Source organism: Mangifera indica, chromosome 13, assembly GCF_011075055.1.
Source record: "Mangifera indica cultivar Alphonso chromosome 13, CATAS_Mindica_2.1, whole genome shotgun sequence".
In the NCBI taxonomy this organism is placed as follows: domain Eukaryota; kingdom Viridiplantae; phylum Streptophyta; class Magnoliopsida; order Sapindales; family Anacardiaceae; genus Mangifera; species Mangifera indica.
The window spans coordinates 13,437,839-13,463,048 of NC_058149.1; the positions used below are offsets into that span (position 1 = coordinate 13,437,839).

General features: G+C 34.0%; 1 protein-coding gene and 1 pseudogene across 4 annotated transcripts; both read left to right on the forward strand.

Moving 5' to 3' along the window:
• The first annotated feature begins 2,727 nt into the window (after positions 1-2,727).
• On the forward strand, positions 2,728-19,807 carry LOC123194848 (protein ANTI-SILENCING 1). Of its 4 annotated transcripts, none has more exons than XM_044608301.1 (14): positions 2,728-2,870; positions 4,128-4,532; positions 4,977-5,145; positions 5,250-5,401; positions 5,473-6,156; positions 8,276-8,302; positions 8,519-8,611; positions 8,871-8,949; positions 14,548-14,638; positions 18,621-18,726; positions 18,838-18,954; positions 19,061-19,140; positions 19,224-19,343; positions 19,557-19,807. In XM_044608301.1, the coding sequence occupies exons 2-12, from the start codon at positions 4,188-4,190 to the stop codon at positions 19,109-19,111; spliced, it is 1,914 nt and encodes a 637-aa protein (XP_044464236.1). In that variant the 5' UTR covers positions 2,728-2,870; positions 4,128-4,187; the 3' UTR covers positions 19,112-19,140; positions 19,224-19,343; positions 19,557-19,807. The 4 variants fall into 4 exon arrangements, with proteins under 4 accessions (XP_044464236.1, XP_044464237.1, XP_044464238.1 ...); XM_044608302.1 differs by having other exon boundaries at positions 19,227-19,343; XM_044608303.1 differs by lacking the exon at positions 14,548-14,638.
• Positions 19,808-21,359: 1,552 nt separating this feature from the next.
• LOC123195231 lies at positions 21,360-25,164 on the forward strand (annotated as a pseudogene).
• Positions 25,165-25,210: the final 46 nt, after the last annotated feature.

Sequence of the window (25,210 nt, forward strand, 5' to 3'; positions counted from 1 at the left end):
ATTTTAAATGGTAACATTGTTGATAATGTGATAAGTCATGAGAATGTGGCCTTCGTTTTTATAAAATTCGAATTAGATAATTATTATAATGAACGTTTACTTTAATAAACACCTCTTCGTCATATAAATATATTTGATGTAACGTGATATATGATTTATGTATTTGACATATGATAAACAGACGTTCACCTTTATGGTTGAGTGTTCATCAACTTTCTCTTACAATTTTTCTAACTTATTCCCTTTTCCATGTAACACACATTGCTCACAAAGATTTTGATACAAGGCTCATAAGGGTCTAGGATAAGTTGGTGCTTTAGTAAATTCATTACCTCTTGAATTTTGAAGTGCACATGTGTTGGGTTTGATTGAACAATTCGTTTGTTGATGTTTCTTATAGGATTGATTGATTATTCGTATTTGTTTGATTGTTTTTAGATTTTTTTTATATTGATTATAATTTGGAATAAAAAAGTTTTTATAAAACTATTATTCATCAGGTGTTTGGGTTGCCCATAATACGTTCATCAAATTGCTTGTATTGTGTTGGTTTTGTTGTACTTTGCCTAATCTCTAACATACAACTCACATAATCAACTTTCAAATTCAAAACTCCTCTAAGTGCTTTTTTATAGTCAATAAATATTAAAAAAACAATAGAGGGAAAAAAAATATATAAAGTAACTTATATAAAATTTTAATTTATTTATAATATTAAAGATATAAGTGATATTAATTTTATTATATATTATAAGAAATGATAAAATGCCCTTTTAACTATAAAACCTTTGGTTCGACTTTGATAGAGGGTTGAAAAATGGAATTTTTTAACTTAGAAGTGATTGAAAATGTAATTCAGCCAAGTTCGGGTGGGAGATAGTTAGTTGGCCAATATATGTCGTAGAATCGTAATTTTAAAAAGGCCAAACGACTATTTCCCACCCAAGGTTTGATGATTTCTCAAGTTTCCACTCTTTAACTATGGAAACACCAAACACCTACCCATGATCGATTAGATTTAACAAAACCCTAACGGTGGTAAATTTAATCTCATTTTTCCCCCTAAAAGTTTAAAAACTAACATTTTTTCCCTAAGCTAAGTTTGAAAATATCGCATTTCCCCCATAAGGTTTATCTCTCCGACCCCATCACCGGCCGTCTTCCCCTCCCGACGGTTTCTCTTCCACCGACGGCCGCCCTAAACTCTTGCATTACTCATCCGACGCAGAGATAAGTCGTCTAGGAAGAGAAATCGTCTTCCCAGACGACGTCGATCACAGTTTTCTTCATCGTAGTTGGAAGATGAAGACGAAGATTAAGCCCGATCGCAGTTGGAAGATGAAGACGACGACAACTGGGAAGACGAAGTTCTTCGTCTTCCACTGCCTCTTCGACTCCGATAGGGGGTCCAAATGGGAGGAAAGAGATTGTCGGAAGGAGAAGATGCTTCGGGAGGGAGAGACCGTCGACAATGGAGTCAGAGATGTCATCGGAGATTTCAAAAAGAAACCCTAGGGTGAAATTGTGATTTTTTAAAACTTAGGTTGGAGGAAAGTTTTAGTTTTTAAAGTTTAAGTGGGCAAAATAGATTCTATTTAAGTTTATTTTTAATATTACAGAGAAAATGATGATTTTACCCTTGCCACTATCAGGGTTTTGTTAAATCTAACCAGTCATGGGTAGGTGTTTGGTGTTTCTATAGTTAAAGGATGGAAACTTGAGAAAACATCAAACCTTAGGTGAAAAATAGTCATTTGGCCTTTTAAAAAACGTTTAAAACAATATCACGGACCAGGTAAAAATAGTTTATACCAAACTAAGCTTTTTGTCAATGTGAAAACAATAAAAAGAAATAATAATAAGGGAAAATGACTATTTTCTACCCAAGTTTTAGTTTTATCCCAAAAGTATACCTATTTCTGATAAAAAATTTAAATACTTACCTAAAGTTTAATCTGTTTGGACCGATCCACATATTTTCTGTTAGGGTTAAGAGTTAAATTTGTTATTTTAGTAATAATATTAAATAATTAAAATTTTATCTTATTTTTCCTCCTTTAATTTGAAAAACTAACATTTGTCTCCTGAATTAAGTTTAAAAAAGTTCACTTTTTCCCCTTGAAATACAACCACTTTCTCTGCTTTGGCGACGACAGAGAAGTTTTCTTTCAGAGGTCGACCACCTCTGAACGATGATCATCGTCCAAAAAGGACAACAATCGTCCAGATCTGGATGACGAGTGTCGTCTAGATTTTAGACAACGTTTTGTCGTCCATTCTGGACAATGCTCCGTTGTCCAGTGAATGGACGACGCTCCGTCGTCTAGTGAAGGTCAACGAGTGTCGTTCTCATCACTCTCTCTCCAGCCACATCATCACCAGTGGCTAGAGGGAAAATAAAAAAAAAATTAGAGATTTGGGGGGGTGAAAGTCACTTTTCAAAGTTCAAAGATATAGGTAAAAGTTAATTTTTAAAATCGAAGAGAGAAAATATGATAAAATTATATAACTTGAATGTAAACAGTGAAATAACAGTTTTATCTTTATATTTAATGAAAAACTTAACGATAGTTTAGAGATAGATGAATATTTAAATTTTTCATCAGATATGAATATACTTTTGAGGTAAGATTAAAACTTGGGTGGGAAATAGTGCTTTTCCCTAACAATAATAATAATAGAAAAATTTATAACAAACAGATTAAAATAAAACTCCGAGTAAATGGAGGCGCTGGACCCCCCTACGTCATGCTGGTTCCTAAATCTATATATTAGTGTGGTGTCCTGAGAACTAATACAGAACCACTTGGCTAAACCTGGTGTTCTTGTCGTTAGGGTTTTTATTTCAAAGAAGGGAAGATTCATTTACTGTAAGTTTCCCGTTAGCCTTACTATCTCCGGCGATTGCATTGCCTAGTTTCAGAGCTCTTTTGCACTGGAAGTAATTTGTCTATTCAGTCGTGTTCCGTCTGTTTCAGTTGAAAAACTGTACTTTAGATATTATCGGAGTTGCTTTTAAATCTTATTCACGGCGTTTATAAATGCGATATTTTTCTTGTGTGAATTTGGGAAAAAATTGATTCCATATGACTTTTTAAAAAAAAAAAAATTCGTGATGCCTGATAATTGAATTTAGTCCACTTAGTCTTTATTTTATTTTTCTTTCGCGGAATGTATTTCAAGTCTAATGAAACGAAGGGAGAGTGTTGAGCATTATCAGTTGTTTATTGTTTTTAGGGTTTCTTTTGTGCTGATTATTTGGTCTGATTAGCGTTTTATTCATGATTTCTAAAAATTGTGGCATTAATTTGCCCAGAAATTTCTTGTTTCCCGGATTCTCTTGTAGGAACCACAAATGGGTGCAACTTGCCATTAAAAACAGCCAAGGGGAGGGAGCCCACTTAGTTATTAACCCACATGCAAAGCCAATTCTTTAGCAATGTGGGACTTAATTAGGACTGTACAATTTACCTTGGTTCTTCAGTGATATTGGACTTAGTTAGAACCATACAATCCACCAGATCAGTACTTACTCTGTACCTCTAGCCCCATCTGCGATGAGAGTGATCCTAGTCCACGAGGTTTGAACCTTCAGGCACATCTGTGATGAGAACCGTCTTCCATGCAATCCACCCTGGCAGTACTTAGTTACTTTGTATGTCCAGCCCCATCTACCATGAGAGTCGTCCCAGTTCACAAGGTCTGTACCTCCAGGGCCATTTGCGACAAGAGTTGTCCCATTTCCATGGAGGACAATTATGTTCTGATATAAATTGTAACAACCACACGTATAAAACTAACCTTGAAAAACAGGCTTCTAAGGGGACGTTGCCTGCATGGATATTAGCCCTCATGACTTTGTGATACAAAAGTCATTCTTACTTTTGAGCTTTAGTTTTAATCTTTATCAAATCATTAACAATGGTCTTGAATTGATGTCTATGTTAATGTAAGGCCATTCGAAATTTCTATTCTTGCACATTATGAGATTGTAAAAACAAATGCTCATTATGCATTTTGCTTGGAAATTATCTCATTGAAAATGCATTAATTACTTCAGGTTGTAGCTGGTCATGAATATTAGGGAACTCTTCACTTTTTAAAAAGATTTATTGCTGCTTTTTCAGGTTGAGTTTTTGGACTTGTTTGATTTCTTATTTTGGACAAAGAGAAGCATACATGACAAGATGGTAGAATTTGCTGAAGTTGAGAACCTTGAATTTAAGTGGGGTAAAAAGAGAGGACTTGGTGGAAAAAAGAAAGATGTTCGATTTTATGAATCTTTTACATATGATGGTGTGGAATATGCTCTCTATGATTGTGTATATATGTACAAGGAAGGGGAACTTGAGCCTTATATTGGTAAACTTATAAAGATATGGGAGAACGCTGATAAGACAAAGAGAGTAAAGGTTCTTTGGTTTTTCCGTCCTTGTGAGATTTCAAATTTTCTTGGTAATGAACGGGTACCTGAGAATGAATTATTTCTGGCATGTGGTGAAGGTGCAGGCCTTGCTAATGTCAATCCTCTGGTAATTGAATCTTCATCATTGATTTTGTTTTAGTTAAGAAATTTATTTTTGTATATACTCCAAAGCTGTTGTTCTCGAATATTTGTATGCCATCTAACTTTAGTTACATGTACTCCCATGAATAGATACACATGTTTATTTATTCATATTGACATAGAATCTTAAAGTCCTTTTCATCTTGTTTTGTATAAAAAAAATTTGTGGGTAAATTACTGTTTCTTAAGGGATTTACCATGGATTGTTGATATGGTCATCCCACATATTCATAATTAAACCAAGAAAAACCATAAATTAATATAAAAACCTTCATTTATGTCAAGTTATATGGACATTTACTTGTATATCTATCCTTTGGTTCATTACTCTATGACATTTGAAATAGTTTCCTTGCATTTGATGTGATAAGTTTTGCTCTCTAGAGACTCATTTACATTTTAAAATCAGGAAGCAATTTCTGGAAAATGCAAGGTTGTTTGCATTTCAAAGGATGACAGAAATCCACAACCATCAGCTGAAGAACTTCAAATGAGTGACTTTGTCTTTTATCGGACATTTCATGTTAAGCACTGTAAAATCTTTGATACGATTGATGAAATGATTGCTGGGATTGAAGGTACTTGTCATTCCTTGTTTAATACTCCTGTAATCTCTTTGTGTTTCCCTTTTATCTTGTTTGCTTGCTGCCTAATGTGTTTGATGTTTCTCTAATTGTTGCAGTGAAGTTTATATTTAACCGACTGGGTTCTCAAAAATCTAGTGGTGATATGAAACTTGATTCAGAAAAGAAGCATGTTGCTGTAGCTAGTGAAGAGGTAGTGATTTCAGCTGAGCAAAGAATGCATGAGGAACATGCAACTGAAGAAACAAAGGTAACTCTATTGATACCTTAGCCTAAGAAAATATGAATGCTTCTTTAGTTAAACAAAAGTCTTCACTTGCAGGAAAGCCAACTTCTTGTGTAGATTTAGAGCCAGGTGAAAGGGGTAAAATGAAAATAAAAGAAGATGCATCATTGTCGAATACTTCACTGGATAAACAAAGATCTTTGCTTGGAAAAAAGTCTGTCTCCTCTGTACACATAGATTGCAGTGAAGCGGCAAGTGCTACAAACAAGGTGGAAAAGGTTGTGTCTGGAGTTGGTGTACAAACAGGCAAAATGTCTAGAGCTGATGAGGCACGAGCAAGTGACAAGACCAGTACAAAATTTGAAAAGAAGGAGACTAAAAGTGGTAGGGTTAGTGATATTGAATTTAAAGAAAAAGTAAATTCTACTAAGGATCCTAGTGATTTGGATAATAGGCCATCGAAAAAAATGAAGCTAGACAGTTCTGTTAAAATATTTGATGATAAGTACAAGAATGGTGCACATAAGTTACGCGTTGATTTTGATGGGACTGATGCAAAGGATACAGTATCTGCTACCACCAATGAAGATAAATCTAAGTTTAAACTTGCAACAGCAAAGGATTCTCATGAGATAGAAAAGGATCCTTCCAAGAAACGAAAAGGTGATGCAAAGCTTCTAAAACCTACTAATGACAATTTGCCTAAAGCATCTTCAATGCAAATGGTAGGAAATGAAAGAGATAACCAAGCATGGGAGGTTACCCGACGACCAAATCTGGTGAGTACTATTGCCAGGAATATCTTTTTTTCACAATGCAGGTCATTCTTCATATTAATTAGCTTACAGTGGGTTGGTTGTTAATCTTTAAAGATATGAAATAATATATGAACATTGTAATACAAGGTAAATTGAACGTTCCTTTGCCCAAGTATCATAGATTTGGTTGATTTTTATTTTTTATTGAGTTTTATAACATTAAATAATTTGAATGTTAAAAAAGACAATATTTTTATAGTCTTCTGAGCATATAGTCTCTTGTTGTTGTTATTTTTTATATCTCATTTTTTTACTGAAATATGTTCGTGCCAATTACATGCTTTGAATTAATGTTAGAGATGTGTAGCTAAACCATGAATTTGACATTGTATGGTTAACATGCTGACACTACTAGAATTCTTTTAATGAGTGCTGCATAGACCAACCATGCTTTTGGTAATTGTATTTACCATGTAATTTTTAAGTTTTATTGCTGTAAAATTATCTTAAAAACTTTTGATGAGAGCAATATAAAGTTTGCTATTAGTTTTTTGTGAAACTCTCTCTTCTTTATAACATGGCCAGGTTTTTTGGTAAGATTGTCAAATATCATGTGATACTTAGGCAATGCTTACTTTTCTTTCTAAAGTTTGAATAGAAAAAATGTAAATATGTATACCAGGATTTCCTTTGAATATAAGTTGAATCTATAGATGTCATTTTACTCAGTTGGGGCTGATATTGGGGATTACTTGGCATGCCGAGCTTAGGGGTATTATAACAACTTACCATGGGCTAATAGAAACTTTGATCTTCTCATTTTCTAGTTTAAGGTCCAGTGGGCCTTGTAGTTCATTAATGAGTTTGGATAATCTTAGGACAAAACATTTGGATTAATGCCTATCTGATCAACTGAACTAGCATTTTGTTGTGGTTCAATTATACATATATATATATAATATGAAGTAAAATGTTTTGACATTAACCACTCGAAATTCTTAGCTGCCACTTTCAACTTTTTGTGAACACAGCAAACAAACAATTTTTGTTGACTTCTCTTTAGCCATGAATTACATTCTGTTTATGACTAGCTATACTCTTTGCGACCTCTTTACTGTTGTGAACCACTTAATCTTCGTAGTTTGAAAATATTTTTTCCCTTTTCTAAGTCATAAAATTAAGTTTTTAACTCAGGGGTGAGGAAATTCGGACATGTTCACAGACTCCCTGGCCTCAGCCTTGGCCCTTGCCAAAAAAGAATTCGGTATTTTAAGGGTTTAGGAGCCATTTTACATGGTGGCCACCTCAGGATTTGCATTCCTTGGTTAAGTTTCTTTAATATCATAGAAATATCTTAAGACTAGCAGTTTCATCTTTTTTTCTTATAAATATCAATATTCTAGTATATTTTACATATTAAGGATAATAATTAATAATAAAATAATGACTGCATTACTGATTATGTTGTGGTGGTTGGTTGTTGGTCTTTATGATGGTGTGGTGGTGTTTATGTTGGTGTTAAGAGTGATGATGGCAAGATAAAACTAAATGAATGAAGGAAAAAGAAACTTGATGCCCCTTACTGGATAAAATAAATAAAAGAAAGGATAAAGATGTCATCAAGTGTTAAAGAAGTATATTCATGATTGACATTAAGGGCATTTAGATATTGTAAGGTATTTAGCCCTCAGTTTAAACGATTGAGTTTTTAGATTATTTCTTCATTTTTGTCTGTATCAAAACTTATATAAACAGAGTTGTGTTTCTGGGTCAATTTATATTTTAAGGCATTTAAAGCAAATATTTGGATAATAAGCACTCATTATGATGGATTGCATGTTGGCAATGACATGATTTTTTCCACTAATTGAAGGTTGAGAAAATGAAATGGAAAATATTGAGATATTGGTTGATTATTTTCTTTCCATGGCTTAAATTTCTAATAAATGCCATCAAATTTACATGAATTTGGCCATGGGATGTGAGTTCAGGCAACTTATGGTTTATGTTATTTCCATGTTCTAGATGCAATATTGCTTTCATTTATATATATGAAAATAAAAGGTGTCGCTTATTACCATAATATAATTGTGTTATTGTTTTTTCATTTGGTAATTCTTGTTTATCTGCATGATGGCAGGATAGGAACAAATGGTTTAGGGAACTTGTAAGTGCTTTTCTCTCCTATTTAATGCTTTTCATTATTCATTTTGCTTTATTTCACCTCATTCACTAATGAATTTTAAAAGCGGTAAAAATGTTGTATGGGTTACTATTACTAACACTAGAATCCGTTTTAAAAGAATATGAATGCACCATCAATGGGGAAGAGAAGTAAATTACTTATAGACTAATTTTGAAACATTTTCCATATTATTGCTAGCCATGGGAAGAAAAAATGCGGCGTGCACATGATCAAGGAACACTTGTCTTGCTTGGGAATTTGGACCCATCTTACACATCATCAGAAGTTGAGGTAGTAATCATTTTTGAAACTATATTTTTTTGTACTTATTCTTTCTACAGGATTTTCATTTTTAGTGATTTATAATGCAATGTTGAGAAAAGTAATGCGGTCATGATATAAATAGAGCACTTGTTGATTCAATTTCTTGGTAATGTAGTGGGTAACTCCCATCCTTTTTAAGTTATGGTGATCACTTATATTGCTTCTATGCTTTCCCCAATCTTTTTTTTTTGGGTGCATTTATAAGAATTTGTTTATTGTATATTAGGACATAATTTGGCATGCCTTCAAGGAAAATTGCTCAGCAAAAATGCTTCCCAGGTTTCTTTTTTCTTCACCACACTCAGGTATGGGAACAAAACTATAGTTCTCCTAACATTATGAAAGCAATTACCTTTTTATTAAATTCTCTCTTCGGAGCAATAAGATAGATGGTGATGCAAAACAACAAAAATGTTGCACAAGTTTCTAGCCCCTCAATCCTTGTGATTTCTGTCTATTTTTATATGAATAGTAACGATTGTTTGTGAAGGTGAATAATATGTGTAGAATAACCTTATTTCTTATTGAAAAGAAAGGTTGACAGAAACTTGAGCTATTTTTGGGATATACAAAGGAACTATGCATACAATCATTGTTACTATCACCACCCTTAATACCTTCATTGCTACACCGCCATTGTCTCACAACTTTGCGTTCTTAGATTTGCTGTGTCACTGCTGTTTGTCATCATTAGACACGATTGTCGAATACCCTTGGTTCATGCACAAACTGAAGTAAAAGTGGGTGGTTCTGCACGCCTTATGCATTTATCAGATGTCAACTTGCAAATGTGCTTACCAAGCGGTTAAGTAATGTAGGGTTTCAAACAATTGTTTCCAAGTTAGTAATGCAAATACATATTCACCAATTTGATGGGGAGTGTGGAAAAGAGATAGATGCGAACAATGTTGGTGGCAAAGCATAAATAATGTCTATGCTTGGCCCTCGTTTATACTAGGATTTGATTTAGGAATTTATTATTTTAATAAATATTGGGTAAAATTAGGAATATCATATTAGGAGTCAAATTAGGAATATTATATTAAAAGTCCAATTTGGATTTGAATTGAATAATTAATATTGCTAAGTAGAATTTCGTTCGTAATTCAATAAAGTTCGGTTTAGATAGGATTCGAGTAACTTTTGAGAATGTAATTGCAGAGTAGCTTTGTATTTTGAAACATGGGGCACCATCAATAATCTCTTGGCAGAGTGCCCTAGATATCAGGTTTTCAATTGTAACCAATATCCATTCAATAGAATATTCAATTTAGTCTATATAAATTTCAGTTAATTCCAATTCAATCAACAAATACATGAAAAGGTTGCAACAACTGGTTCCAGAGTCGACAAATTTGCACACCATTATCACATCCATAGTTAATACCTGAATGGATGAATGAGTTGATATGCTAGAGAAGTAAGTTAATGGCTTGAAGGAACTACGACAAAATGAAGATGTTGAACATAGTGAACAATATCAGATTTGGAAGAGAAATTTATCAAAAATTGTAACTTATGAGGAGATATTGGTTGCCCTAAACCAAAAATTGGACACCCAAAGGGAGACCAATGACACCACAATGGCCAGAGAAAGTTGGTAGGATAAAACACCATAGAAACTCCGAATAAGCAATTTAGTTCCAAACAACTTGATACCTCCACTAATCCTCCTAATCAATTCTCGATCCATCACAATCAATTCCACCCGTAATTCTATCACCAAATCAACACCACCACTAATCCACCCTTTACCAAATTCCCAATCAATTCCACTTAGAATCCTACCATCAAAACTCAAATCCGAAATCAACTCCACATACATCTAGCTATCAAACTCCCAATCCTACCACCTTTTAATACAATCAACCCTATTATCCATCCAACTATCAAATTCCCATCCCATCACCACCCAAATTCATCAACCAACACTCCTTCAATTCGATGAAAATGGCTAGTGGTTGACTTCAAAAACGTTGAATTGCCTAACGTTGATGGTCAAGATCCAATAGGATGGCTTTATTATGTCGAACATTAATTTAAGGTGCATAATACCTATTTGGAGAAGAGGGTTTAACTCGCATTCATAAGATCACAGGCCGATCTCTCTTACAGTGCTCCCATGCAACACTAAAACTCGAAGCTAAGTAAGTCTCTTTGACCCATATGTGTAGAGACATTTAAAATGATAATAAGTTGGAGCTAAAGAAGTGATAAATAAACACACCAAATAAGCAGAGAAGATAGGCTAGAGAGTATGCTAGAACTAAGTTATATTGTTTGTATAAAGTTTTACATATTGCAAATGTTGTACACTTTATGACTATTTATACATAAGTCAGGGAAAATATCTAGCTAAAATACTATAACAAGCCCCTTAAAAATATCTAAACAGGTTCCAAACACATTCCCTGGTATAAAAAACCTAAAACTATTTAAGTGAATTCATTGTGCATGAAAATATTAGGCTATCTTGGAAAAGTTTAGATAGTGCACTATACAACCAAAATATCAACCGTTTAGCCAACTTTTTAAAACTCTTTCCAACAAATATCTCACTCTCTAAATCTTAGGCCGATTTTGGGTTGCTTCTTACAGACATCATGTGGGTTAGACCTTACCAAAATTGAAACAATACTTGGTCTGTTGTGTATGGGTGTGTTGGGACAACTCATGTGCCATACTCAAAACTGGTAGGTTGTGACACTCTCCCTTGCATATTCAGTGATGCCCTCATCATGTTGCCCTGAGTTTCATCTTAAGTCTTCCTCTTGTTCACTCACTTCTTCCTTTTCTCGACTTTCTTAGTTGAGTATCTTCTGCAAGTGCTTTGGAGCAATACTCATTAGCATGTGGCGGTTTCAATGGTCCTATTAGGTTGAATTATCCCCCTTGGTTGTATTGCTTCTGCTTTTGTTGTTGTTGTTCTTCTCTTGAGTTCTCTCTTTAGCATGGTGGTTGTCTCGATGCTCCTATCAGGTTGTATTGTCCTTGTGTCGTTCAGTTTCTTGAGTACTCCCCTTGGCATGGTTGTTGTCTCACTTTATCTTGCCATGTCACCTTCTCCATCCAACCATAGTGGTGTTTTCCAAGTACAAGCAGACATGGTTGATTTTGTCTCAAGTTTCTTAGTATGTTTGACCAACTCCTTGAATTAGTCAATTTTATTGACCATTGCAAGCTCCACCCTCACAAGTCTTACATTCATGGCTGCCATCAGGTCTCTTAACTTCTATTTTCATTGTCTTTTGCCCTTTGAAGCCTTTCTATCTCGTTCTCTTCCTTCATGCATGGTAGGTTTGCCAAAACTCGCTATCTTACTATTAGCATTGGTTAAAACCCAAAATTAATCTCTGTTGAAATGCCTTAACCTCCTCGAATGAGCTTAGATACAAACTCTATATCTATTTTGAATCCTAGGCACCACTCAAACCTTGCTGCCCATGAACTTTGCTCATAGTAACTAGGTATCTATCTCAAAAACTTGGGCACTTACGCAAGCTTGGCTTCTCACAAACCTTGTTTGATGCCAACTTGTTATCTCACGAATCCTAGGCACTCATACAAGCTTGGCTTCCCTTAAACCTGATGTGATACTAATTGTCACAATAGCACGAGGAGAGTATTGCTATATTGGCAGGGAAAAGTGTCACAACCTGCTAGTTTTGAGCAGGGCACGTGGGTTGTCCTTATACAACCACATAGAGTAGTCCAAGTGTAGCCTTAATTTTTGTAGTGTTTAACCCATATGATGTTTGTAAGAAGCAACTCAAAATCTGCTTAAGATCTAGTGAGATATTTGTTGTCTAGAAAAGTTAGCTAAAGCGTTGATACTGATATTTTGGTTATACAATGCATTGCCCATTTTTTTCCAAGGTGGTTTGATATTTCCTACATATTGCACTCATCAAGATGGTTTTAGGATTTTTATACAAGAGTGTGTGTCTAGAACCTCTCTAGATATTTTTAGGGGCTTTATCTAGTTTTTTTAGTTTGATATTTTTCTCGGCTCATGTGTATAAATAACTATTAAGTGTACAACATTTGTAATATGTAACACATTTTATGCAAACAATATAACTTAGTTTCAGCAAACTCTCCAACCAATCTTTTTTTGCTTATTTGATGTGTTTATGTCCCTCACTTCTTTACCTCAAACCCGTTATCATTTTAACTTCCCCTGTATACTTGGGCTGAGGAGATTGAAGTTCCATGGTTATGTAAAGTGTTTCCTGATTGGAGTCTTGTGGTATTAGAGTTTTAATAGAGGCAATGTTACATCAATATCCGGGTTCATGTGTGTTATGATAATGCCAATAAAATTAAGTTGATTTTTTTTTTAAATTAGTAGATTGATGTTATATTAGAAATTGAAATAACAAGAAAGCCTTAATGGAGTATAGTGTTAGTCTCTTTTTGGATTTTAAGACCTTTGGTGTTTGTGTTCAAGTTAGTTTTTTAAGGCTATTTTTAATCATTCATGCATAGATATGTTGTGTACAACTTGTTTACTTTCAGAAACCTTCTTGAATATGTATAAGGTCTCTAGAGTTTCTTATTAAAGTAAAAAAAATATTTGGCTATAGGATACAATTCACTGTTTTTGAAAACTCTTTAGGTAAAGAATCTTATTAGTTAGAGGATTTTTAAAAATCAGTGCCCAATACTATCTTTCAAATAGCTCAAAATTAGGAAAATCTGATAAGGTATCATAATTTTAATTTCAATAATACTATGTGCATAACTTTTGCATACAATTTTGTACACAAACAACGATGTGTCATCATGTGATTAAGTATTGTTTTATTTTTAATTCTTAACTGTCTAATCACATAATGACATGCTATTGTTTATGCATAAAGTTGTGTACAAAAGTTGTGCACATAGCACTATTATTTTAACTTTCATATCTCATAGATATTTAGAAGACAGGTTGTGTTCACTATCTTTTTCATTTTTTCTATTCGCTTTCTCTTTTTTGTCTTGAAAATGTGTAATATAATTTGACTTAATATTTCTTGTTTTAAAAGGGAAAATGGGAAACAAAGAGAATTCAATGTGTAACAAAAATATTAAAGCACAATATGCAGAAAAATTGTTTTCTATGTTTTCAATTTGAAACTTCATTTTTCATAACAAAATGTTGACCAAAATGATTTCAATGTTTTTCTTTTCAGATCTAATTCCTAGAAAATTCTAGGAAACTAATTTTTAAATTTTGAAAACTCAAAATCCAATTATTATTATTTTAATTATTTAAATATATTTATTAAAACTGAAACACCAAATGTAATCTTGAATATCACATACATTTTATAATTATGTCGATTTATTTGTAGCTTGTGTTTTAAAAAAAGCATGAAGTTCCTTTGATTGAAAATGCCAATCCCCTTGTAATTTTGGCTTTGGTCTTGTACTTTTGGGACAAATGTCTATTGGAATCTTTGGAGGTAATCAATAAATGGCGTATTGGGAAGGTGAATCATTTAAAAGAAAAGTTCAACTACATAGTACTTTTGATCTTGGGATTTAGTAATTATTAACAAGCTTGGCATAACTTAGCTATTAATGGTAAAGGTTTTTGAGATTAGGAAAGAACATGTATTAAGTGTTGGTTTATAGGAGTTCAACTGCATAATGATTTTGATCTTTGGGATTGTAGGTGTTTTTGTTATCAAAGTTGTCATTTGCAAAGTTGTAACATTAATGCTATTGTAATTTGTATGCACTTGTAACTTAGTTTATGGTAATATTTGTCATTTTCCCACTTAAGACAAAATTTAACATCAAGTTATCGAGGCTAGTGTTCGGTTGTTTTAAAAGCTTTTTGGAAGATGACATTATTGGTGACATTGTCCTTGATATGAATCAGTTATGCAATATTAGATTTGTTCATGTTGTAGGTCAAGCTTATGTTATATTCAAAACGAGAGAGGCGACAGAGATGGTTGTTTCAAAATTAGATGAGCAATGCTTGTTGCTATCAAATGGGAGGTATGGGTGCAACTTGAATCATTCCATTGTCATTGTATCAAATTCAACTTGACAATCTTTCTTTGTCAGTCAACTTTGTTTGGGAAAATTTTATAATATCAAATTAGTAGTTTTTGTTGAGCTACTATTTTTTTCCTTTTCAATGTTTTGTTGAAAGTCTCCCTTTAAATTTGTATAGGATCTTCCTCCTAAGGTGGTTTTTGGTAGTTTCTTAACTAATTGGAGTACACTTATCAAATAACTTTAGGGGAGTTTCTTAGTGTTCTATCAAAGTAATTTAGAAATTCCCTTTTAGAATCGACTTAGTTAGATATTGTATTGTATATTTGCTCGTAAGCATAGTCATTTAGGTGGCATGAAAAGCTCAATTTATTAGTTGATAGGTCAACTACCTACTTCTTTCCTTCATGAGTATCAATTTTTACGCATATTACAACTACCTTCGCCTTGTGTGCCATTTTGGCGTTACACATAGCACACTTCATTTCAATAATTTGAGCATCTAGTTGTTACACATGTATCATAACATCTTGTCCATTCTTGTATACTTTGAATACTTTTTTATATCGGAATTTTGTTTCCTAGCCAAAAAAAAAAACTTATGTTCTAACCTGCACATCTTGGCAAATATTTACGTGGATTTGAATATTAATTGCTTCTTACTCCTCCCACTGACATGATTTCCCCAAACTTTGGTGTAGTAACCAATGATTGACCTCCTATCTTCAATAAACCTTGTCTAATCAACATTTGAATACCCACTTTGATCAATCTTCAAAAATTGGTAGCCTTTTTTGTGGAGTCCCTTTTAAGATACCATAGGATATGACTGACAAAATCAAGGTGTCTTTGTACTACTCAAAACATTTATTGCAAAGGCAATATCTGGTCTAGTAAGTGATAAGTAGATGAGTTTATCTACCAACCATTGGTATCTTCCTTTGTCCACTAGAAGATCTTGAGTACTCTTGCACTCTAAATTCAATTTTAAGGTTGTATCCACCGATTTTTACCCTACTTTTCCAATTTTTGCCAATAAGTAAAAATATACTTTCTCGGAAAGATATAAATCTTGTGTTTACTTCATGTCACTTTCACACCAAGAAAGTATGAAAGGTTTCCCAAATCTTTGACTTCAAATTTTGTCTTCAAGTATTTCTTCAAATTCTCAATTGCTTGAGCATCATCTCATGTTATAATAATGTCATTTACATAAATGATCAAGATAGATACTTTACCATCAGTGGGAATGTTTGGTTTAAAGTGTATAGTCAGCTTGACCTTGATTGTACCCAAAAGTTTTTATACTTGAATTAAACTTTTTAACCAAACCCTAGAAAACTGTTTTAATCTATACAAAGACTTATCTAGTTTGCACACCATACCTTTTTATACTTCATTATCAAAACTAGATGGAATCTTCGTATAAGTCTTTTCATCAACCTTTCCATTCAAGAAAACATTTTATAATATTCATATAATGTAGTTCCCAGTCAAGATTGGCAACCAATATAAATAATACCCTGATTGAGTTGAGGTTTGCAATGGGAGCAAACTTCTCATCATAATCAATCCCACATGTTTGAGTAAATCCCTGATCAACAAAACTGACTTTATACCTTTTTAATAGCTCCATCAGACATATACTTGATGGTTAAAACCCACTGGTATCCAATAACCTTCTTTTCTTTGGGTAAATCCATAGTCTCCCAAGTATTATTACCCGTTAATACTTGTTGTAATGTAGACTTTCACTCTGGAACCTATAAGACACGTTGAATGTGTTAGGAATGTCAATACTATCAATCCTTGTGGTAGATTCTTTATATTGTCCATAAATTTTTATCATGTAACATGGTTCATAATAGAATGTTGTGTACAAGATCTTCTTTTTGAATAGCAATAGAAATATCAAGGTTGTTTTGTTGTTTATCACTTATCTCTGGAATTTCCACCATAGGATTAGACTTTGGATTTGATGGTTGGCAGGGAAGAGTAGTTTTTGGTCTTGTCATGGGTTTCTCCTTCTAAATGTGTTTCTCCCCTTGGAGTAGGTACTATAAATAAATAATCATCGTTAGTGTGGTCCAAAGGGAAATGAATGGGAAAAAAAATTGAAGCATCCTAATGTGAAGAGATTTTCCCCCTAAAGAGGAGCATTTGGATAGAACGATTATAACAATTGAAACAAAGAAACATTTGGAAAGAAGACAATAACATTTGTACCCTTTTTGAGTGGGAGAAAAACTAACAAAGACACAAGCATTAGGTACATCGAAATTCCACATTAGGTGAGAGGATCCCACATTGGAAATGAACACTTTAGTAACTCACTTCACTTATTATAAATAAATTCTCAATCGTCTCACATCAGGTGAGAGGAATTCTAACAAATCACTATACCTATTATAAATAAGTTCACTTTTTTCCTTTTTCAACACCATTTAACTTTTATGTTTTTTTTATTAGAATACATAAATTTTAAAGAATAATTTATTAAAATTAAAAAATATATTTTAGTTAAGCTCAAGCCTCTCATGGCACAAGCTCAAGCCATGGCTTCTCATTGGACTCGGTTGAGCCAAGTTGGTATTTTGAGATAATATAGGTGATTGTACTCCTTAGCATTATTAATCATCATCCTTGAAAGAATGATACTACACAATTAAAGTCCTTAGATAATTTACTAATAGATAATAAATTATTGGAGAAATTGAGAATGTAAAGGACTGAGTTTAATACCAAATTTGTCACTTTGACAATCCCACAACTAGCCGCATGGTAGACAATGTCGTCTTTCTTTTTTGGCAATATTTGTGTTTGTCCAAGGCATCTACGCCTTTTCTTGTGATGTCTATGTTTTTCTAGTGGTTTTGTGCTTTTTAGAAGTTTTTGTGATCGTCTGACAACCTTTGATGTCAGATAAGGTTGCTAGCCTCAAGATTAAGGCTCTGATACCATGAAACAAGTAGTGAAAAATTGATGAATCTTGCTTTCCTTCATTCCATAGAGAATAGGTACATTTATACATGAATTTTCAGGGAAAACTAGAATAAAATAAAATAAAAAAATATACAGTAATTAATTTGAAATTGTATTCCTAAACTTTGAGATTGAATTCCTAAAATTTAGGGATTTATTTTTGGTTTCTAACAGTGAGGAGTCATTTTAATGGCATTCCTATTGAAGCAAATTGAAAATGGAGATGGTGATTGAAATTTGAGGTCAAAATTGTTTCATTCCAAGGGCATGAGCAATAGGATAATAGATTTTATTTTTCATTAGATATAGGTTATCTTAGAATATTTTATTTATTTTGCATCTTATATTTATAGAGCAAACATAGCTCAATTTTGATGTCTGTTCAAAGTGATAACTAGTGATATGTAGAGTGATTGATAGTAATCAATAAGAATTTTGAAGTTGTTGCACAAGATCAAAGAGAAAGGATGACAGCAGGTTGTTCCCTAAATATTAAATGATTGAAGGGAAACCATGATCTCATCAAATAGAATGCCAGTGGGGAAAAATGTAACAGAAGTTTTTGAGCTATTTACAAATTGAGAGAAGTAAAGAGCTCATAAGAAAAAGGTGAAGGAGAACAATTCAGATAGACAGGTGACAAAGATAGTGCCAATTTTCTAGTCATATAAAAAATTATTATCTGCAGTTCATACCTTACATGTCAAAAAATATGGTTTGATCTGATTTGGACTGTAGTTATTATTCTTGTAATCTTTGGATTATAAAGTGGATCTAGTAGTGATATTTAGGTCGATGGTCACTTTTGATGAACATTATTGACTCAAGACCTCTACAGTCTGATGTTTCCTGTCCTTTATTGTGACTGACATTTGATATATGTTTATTTTAATTCTAAGAAATAGTTGTGAAGGTTTTTTTACTGTATTCAAAGCTTGCTGCAATTTTTTAGAGTGCTCAATAAATATTTTATTGTGTGTTTTGTATGTTTTAATTGCAGGCCTCTTTTGGGCTGCTTTCGAACTCCTTGCTTTACAGGAAAGCAGTCAACATTCTTTGGCCATCTTGTTATTGATAAACTTAAACTCCAGATGCAACGGGATATGGTAATATTATTTGCTCCCTTTCACATATTCATTTGTGCTAGTACATGATTACATGCAACTTTTTCTTTTTATCCCTGATGAATATGGTTTCTGTTTGTTCTTCTTTCCCAGAGAGAAGCTGTGGCCACTTCACATTGTTCTCAGCCTAATACACTGGAATATGATATGGCCTTGGAGTGGTCCTTGCTGCAAGAAAGATCAGACTCTGCTTGGGGAAAGTTGCATGAGGTATATAATATTTTTTTCAAAATTTACAGTCCTTTTGGAGTTTTAAAATTTATAGTGCTAGACTTTTTCTTCTATAATGGCATAATTGGATGTTTATCTTTATTAGCAACAAGGTTGGGAGCTGAGAAAACTCAAGGCTAAGTTCAAGCCTAAATGACCCATGTGCTTTTACATTTCCTCGATTTGGTGAGTACTTTAACACACCTTGTGGTATCTGCTTTCTTGACCTATGTGAATTGTCATATGAGGCTTTCACCGCTACTATGCAGTAGCTCATCTTTGGTGAATTGAAGTGAATTAGAGTAAAAGCCTTTTTCCTACTTCTGAAGCACACAACTGAGGTGATAGTTTTTCTGCTCATGGGTTAAAGCCATCTGATTATTATACTGGTAAAGATCTCATCCCATTTTCTTGTCTACAAGTCATCTATATAATATTAAGTTGCTCGCTTTCTGATATCTTCACCACGTCTCTTTTAAGAGATAATGGTATTATCGATAACTTAGCCTTATTATATTTTGATCTTATGTGCATGATTGGCGCATGTTTGTGTGTGTATTTGAGCCTGTTTTCATACACAACTCCTATAATTTATTTTGCAGAAGTGGATGAAACAGAGACATTGCCATTACAGAGCTCGTAAACCACTCAAATTTTTTACCATGCATGTGTACAATATGGGGATGGGCTTCAAGGGTAAAGTGGGACATGTAAATGATTTGTGTTAGATTGATTTTGTAAATATGACCATCATTTTTAGGAACGGATTGCTTTATCATCCATGGCCATTAAAGCTAGTTTTGAGTACTTAATTAGATATATAGATGACGTATCATCATGTGATTGGGTATTATTTCATTTTTAATTCAAAATCATTAATCACATGATGATATATTATTTGAACATTTAATCCGGCTTTCAAAACTGGGTGCAAATAATTTTATTCTTATGATATTGGATTGCATGCAATGTTGCTTGTGAAGGTATAATCCTCTCTATGGTTCTTTTCAACTAGTCATTAAGTTGGTTTAATTGAGTTAATTTTGAAGATTACAACCACATAACAACTACTTACATCCAACCATCCACGTGAAGAGAATTTCAAGATTTTCCAACGGAGCACGCAATGCCTAACTTACATTTCTTTCCTTTTTATGTAGTAAGTAGCTGTCTATTGCTCTATTTGTTTGGAGCGGTCCATAATATTAATTTATACACAGATTCTATGCAGGTTAGGTTATCCTATCCATTCGAATTCACCCACCTTTGGTGGATTTTCTTTTTCTTTTTGCCTGAACCATCATATTCCCCATGAATTTTGATCAAACAACCATTTTCTACTTTCAAGTTTACAAAGTTTATTTATCTATCCAGTAATCAATTTTTTAATGAAAATCATTATGTGAAGGGGTAAAATGGTATTGTTGTTTCAATAACAATCCACCCATTCTTGATGTGTTGTTATTGCCCTCGTAGGTAGTCTCTTTGTTGGATAGTCATTGCTTATCTCAATTGAGAGTCCTACTGTGTCTTATTTAGACTGATGGTAGCCTTAGCACAAGCTATTTTAACATTTGGGGTGTCATACCTCGAACGATGATACCTTGAACCTCAACACTTCTATCTTGATGCTATTAAATTTGTTTTTCAATGTCATGTCCTATTAACTAACAATTACAATTTCTAATCATAAAAAGTTAATCCAAATATTTTTTTATAATGTGCCGATAACAATTAATTTTAAATTAAAATTTCTCGTATCATATTTAAAATTGGGGTTTTCAAAGTGGTTTTAAATTGAGTTATAGAGTTGGATCAAATTAGTAGAGAAACTAAAAATTTTGAGAATAAAGAGTGAAGAGTTTGATAGGGGTTTTTAAGACACAATAAAAGAGAATAATGGATTTTAGAGGAAGATAAGAGGAGAGTTTTAGAGATTTTGGAGAAAGAGGAGAAGAGAGATGATAGCTAGGTCAAGAATAATTCTAGGTTTGAAGAAAGGAGTTGAAAGAAAGAAAAAAAAAAAAAAGAAATTGTGAATTTAACTATTGGTTTATGATATTTTTTATAATTTTTATAAAGAAAGATAAATTAGTCATTCACATTTATATTAAGTGTTTAAGTGTGATATTGTAATTTCATTTAAAAAGACAAAATAGTAATTTATGGTAAAACCAAAAACTTTCTATTAACGGAAGTAGTAACGGGGGGAAAATAGAGTTTTCAAAACTAAAAGGGTAAATTGTGATATCATCAAAGAGCTAGTGGGAATTAGTGATGCAGCCGTTATATTCACAAGCTGCAAGTGGACGCAAGCCAGTCAATCCATCAGAATGCAAAACGACGCCGTTTAACCTCAAGAAATGTGACCGTTAAGGACACCTCGTAATGAATTCAAGCGAGTAGAGCAGTGTCCCTACATTCAACGACTACAACAAAACACTCTTCAGTTCTCTCTCTCTCTCTCTTCATGCTTTTGCTCTGTGCAAAGACTCTCTCTTCTCTTCTCTGCAACTCTCGACTCTCCAAATCCATTCTTTTTTTTTTTTGCTTAATTTAATTTTTTCTTTTAACTCTCTGAATGTGGAAACTATAATCTTCTTCTTTCGAAACAACCATTACTTAGCTAAAAGTAGGCACAATGGGGTGCACGCAGTCAAAAATAGACAATGAAGAGTCTGTCTTGCGCTGTAAAGACCGCAGGAACCTAATGAAAGAAGCCGTTATAGCTCGCAACGCTTTCGCCGCCGGCCACTCTGGCTACGCCGTTTCTCTCAAAAATGTCGGCGCCGCTTTGAGTGACTACGCCCACGGCGAAGCAGAAGACAACCAAGACTCACATCGCCGGTGGACCCCACTCCTCCTCCTCCTCCTCCACCGCCGCCTCCGTCTTCCATCTCCCGCCTCCCGCCTCCTCCGCCTCCGCTGCCTAAATTCTCTCCCAGTCCCATCAAGCGCGCCGTTAGCTTGCCCTCGATCCCGATAAAACACGCTCACGAAATCGATCACGTTGCCATTATTGAAGACGACGAAGAAGAAGATGATGCTGACGACGAAGAGGAGGATGACGTGGAGGAAGAAGACGAAGTGGAAGCGCGTGGAAACAACGTCGACAAAGTTAAGAGCAAAAAACATCCAAACATGGGTGTTGGTGGTTCTTACGGCAAGACGATGTCAGCAGCAACGACACCGCCTAGAACTCCGGAGACGATGTCCGTTCCAAACGCCGCCTGGGATTATTTCTTCATGACGGACGAGAATTTGGCTGGAACAAGTAGATTGGAAACAGAGGAGCAGCACCATCATATAAATAATAGCTCCGTAACAATGGAGGAGAATAATCATAATAAGAGTCATAATCATAATGATAATGTTGGTGTTAGAAATGAAGATAATAACATTATTAACGATAATATGAATGTTAATGGCAAGGAACTGGAAAAAACTGAAGACAAAGTGATCAAGCATGCGAAAACGGCTCCTCCAGAGTTCAGTAGTAGGAAAGCTGGGGTGAATTTGATGCATATTTTGAGCCAGATTGATGATCATTTCTTGAAGGCTTCAGAGTCTACTCCCAAGATTTCCAACATGCTTGAGGCCACAAAGGTTCATTATCACTCTAATTTTGCTGACAATCGAGGTAAATATTTCATCCTTCTTTATTGAAGATTCAACTTATCGTCTGTTTTCTTTTTGAGATTCATGTTTAAGTGAATTTTGGTATAAAAGGTTGTTATAGATCTACCTAAATTATATAATGCTAAGTGGGTTTATGTATTTTTTTATGTGAATGAATGGGGGCTTTGCGTTTGCATCTTTTGTCCTTTATGCCACTTTTTAGAATTATTCTCTATCGGATTCTTGGATCAGATCTAGTCCTGTGCCTTTTTGGTTTTTTAAAAGCCAATATTATGTTCTTTAAACTGCTGTTCAAATGAATTTCAAATAAATTTATACTGTTTGCTTTGTGATAATGATAAAGGAACAACCTTGTGCTACGAATCTGCTCTGAATTCTCGTTCAATGATAGTTTCTGTAATATCCTTATCGATGATGGTTGATTCTTACATGAAGAGAATTTTTTATTTGTTAAACAGAGTGTTTATTCTTTTGTGACTTTAACTTTTGTGTTTGACTGATTACAGCATTTGTTGATCATTCTGCAAGGGTCATGCGGGTTATTACATGGAATAAGTCCTTTAGAGGTATATCCAATGGTGAAGGTGGGAAGGATGAAGTGGATTTAGAAGAATCTGAAACTCTTGCTAATGTTTTGGATAAGATGTTAGCATGGGAAAAGAAACTTTATGAAGAAGTTAAGGTATATTGCATCGATTGTTTTTTATTGTTTTGTTAATGCTATTCTGTGAATACCCATTAGCAGTAAACGTAGCAACTATAGGAATCTAGAAATGGAAATTTCAGTTACCATGCTAGATTAATTGCAATGAATATTGCTCCTAAAAGTATGTTTGCCAAGAATTAATTCTTTTCTTCTTCTGCAGATATTATTATAGTGCCCTTGTTTTAAATGTAGTTTTGTTCATGTTGATAGCAAGGTGAGCTGATGAAGATGGAGTATCAGAGGAAGGTTTCTGTGCTGAATAAGCACAAGAAACGTGGAGCTACCGCTGAAACATTGGAAAAAACAAAAGCAGCTGTAGCTCATTTGCACACAAGATATATTGTTGACATGCAGTCTATGGATTCAACAGTTATAGAAATAAATCGTTTGCGTGATGAGGAGTTGTACCCAAAACTTGTTACTCTTGTTGATGGGTAAGTTTATATTTTTGAAAACATATTGGAATTCCAGATACCAACTTGCTCCATTATGGTTTCCTCATAAAATTTTTTACCATATATGGCATGCATTAAGGTTCCACATTCTGATGCTTTTATGTGGTTCTTAGAAGCCCTTTCATATTTTCGAATGAATTTTATATTTTATTTTTCAAAGACAGATTGGCTCCTTGCTTGCATCACAATACTTATTTATTATATTAAATAATTGCCTGATCAGTAACAGTTTTCTTGCATCTCATTCATTACCCTTATCATTTCAATCCTATCATTGTAATTGACTGGTAGCCTTATCTATTTCTTCCACTGTTGCTGGCCTATGGATTCTTATTTTCTCTGTTCTGTTATGCACTGTTGCTTTACTTTCACATTTACCAGAATGAGAACCATAAATGTTTAAACTTTGTCGGCAGGATGGCCAAAATGTGGAAAATTATGAGTGAACATCACGACAGCCAGCTGGAGATTGTTTCGGACCTGAAGTCCCTTGATGTTATGAATGCTCCCAAGGAAACAACCAAGCAGCATTATGATCGCACTAAACAACTCTATAGTAGTGTTCAACAATGGCACTCACATTTTGAAAAGCTTGTGTGCCATAAAAAGCAGTATATCCATTTTCTGAATAGCTGGTTAAAGTTAAATCTCATCCCCATTGAAAGCAGCTTAAAAGAGCGAGTTTCATCCCCACCAAGACCCCAAAATCCCCCAATCCAAGCCCTCCTCCATTCATGGAATGATAATCTTGAAAAGCTTCCTGATGAACTAGCCAAATCTGCAATTTCTTCCTTTGATGCTGTGATAAAGACCATAATGCTTCATCAGGAGGAGGAGATGAAGCTGAAGGAAAAGTGTGACGAAACCAGGAAAGAGTATATTCGAAAGAGCCAAGCTTTTGATGAATGGTACCACAAGTACCAGAAGAGAAACGCATCGGGTGAACTGGAAGCAGAGAAAGCTGAAGATGCACATGCCAAGGATGCTGTTATGGAGAGGCAATTTGTGGTTGAGAGCTTGAAGAAGAGGTTAGATGAGGAAGTTGAAGATCACAATAGACATTGTCTTCAAGTCAGGGAAAAGTCTCTAGGGAGTCTTAAGATTCGCTTGCCTGAGCTGTTCCGAGCTCTTTCAGACTATGCTCATGCCTGTTCTGATGCTTACGAAAGATTGAGATCTCTCACCCAGTCACAAACTACCAATGGTGGTACTGCACACTAATTCAGCTATGTTATTTAAGTAATTCTAAGTTAAACCTTGGCCAACTGTAGTTTTAGTATCAAAACTTTTGTAATCTTCATGGGTATGCTTATAATCAATCCTATTCTTGCACCCGGAAGTTTTGCTCTTGTATTAATTTGTGTATTAACGGTGATGTGTTATTTTATGATTAAATTATGATTCACATGTATATGTTCTATCTTCTAGAAGTTGACTAAATTTGATAACGAATTTG

Excerpts from the sequence above, each read along its gene's own strand:
- LOC123194848 (XM_044608301.1), top strand. The coding sequence starts at position 4,188 with ATGGTAGAATTTGCTGAAGTTGAGAACCTTGAATTTAAGTGGGGTAAA. Across the intron at positions 5,146-5,249 it reads AATGATTGCTGGGATTGAAG|TGAAGTTTATATTTAACCGA; the intron begins GTACTTGTCATT and ends TAATTGTTGCAG. Across the intron at positions 6,157-8,275 it reads TTACCCGACGACCAAATCTG|GATAGGAACAAATGGTTTAG; the intron begins GTGAGTACTATT and ends GCATGATGGCAG.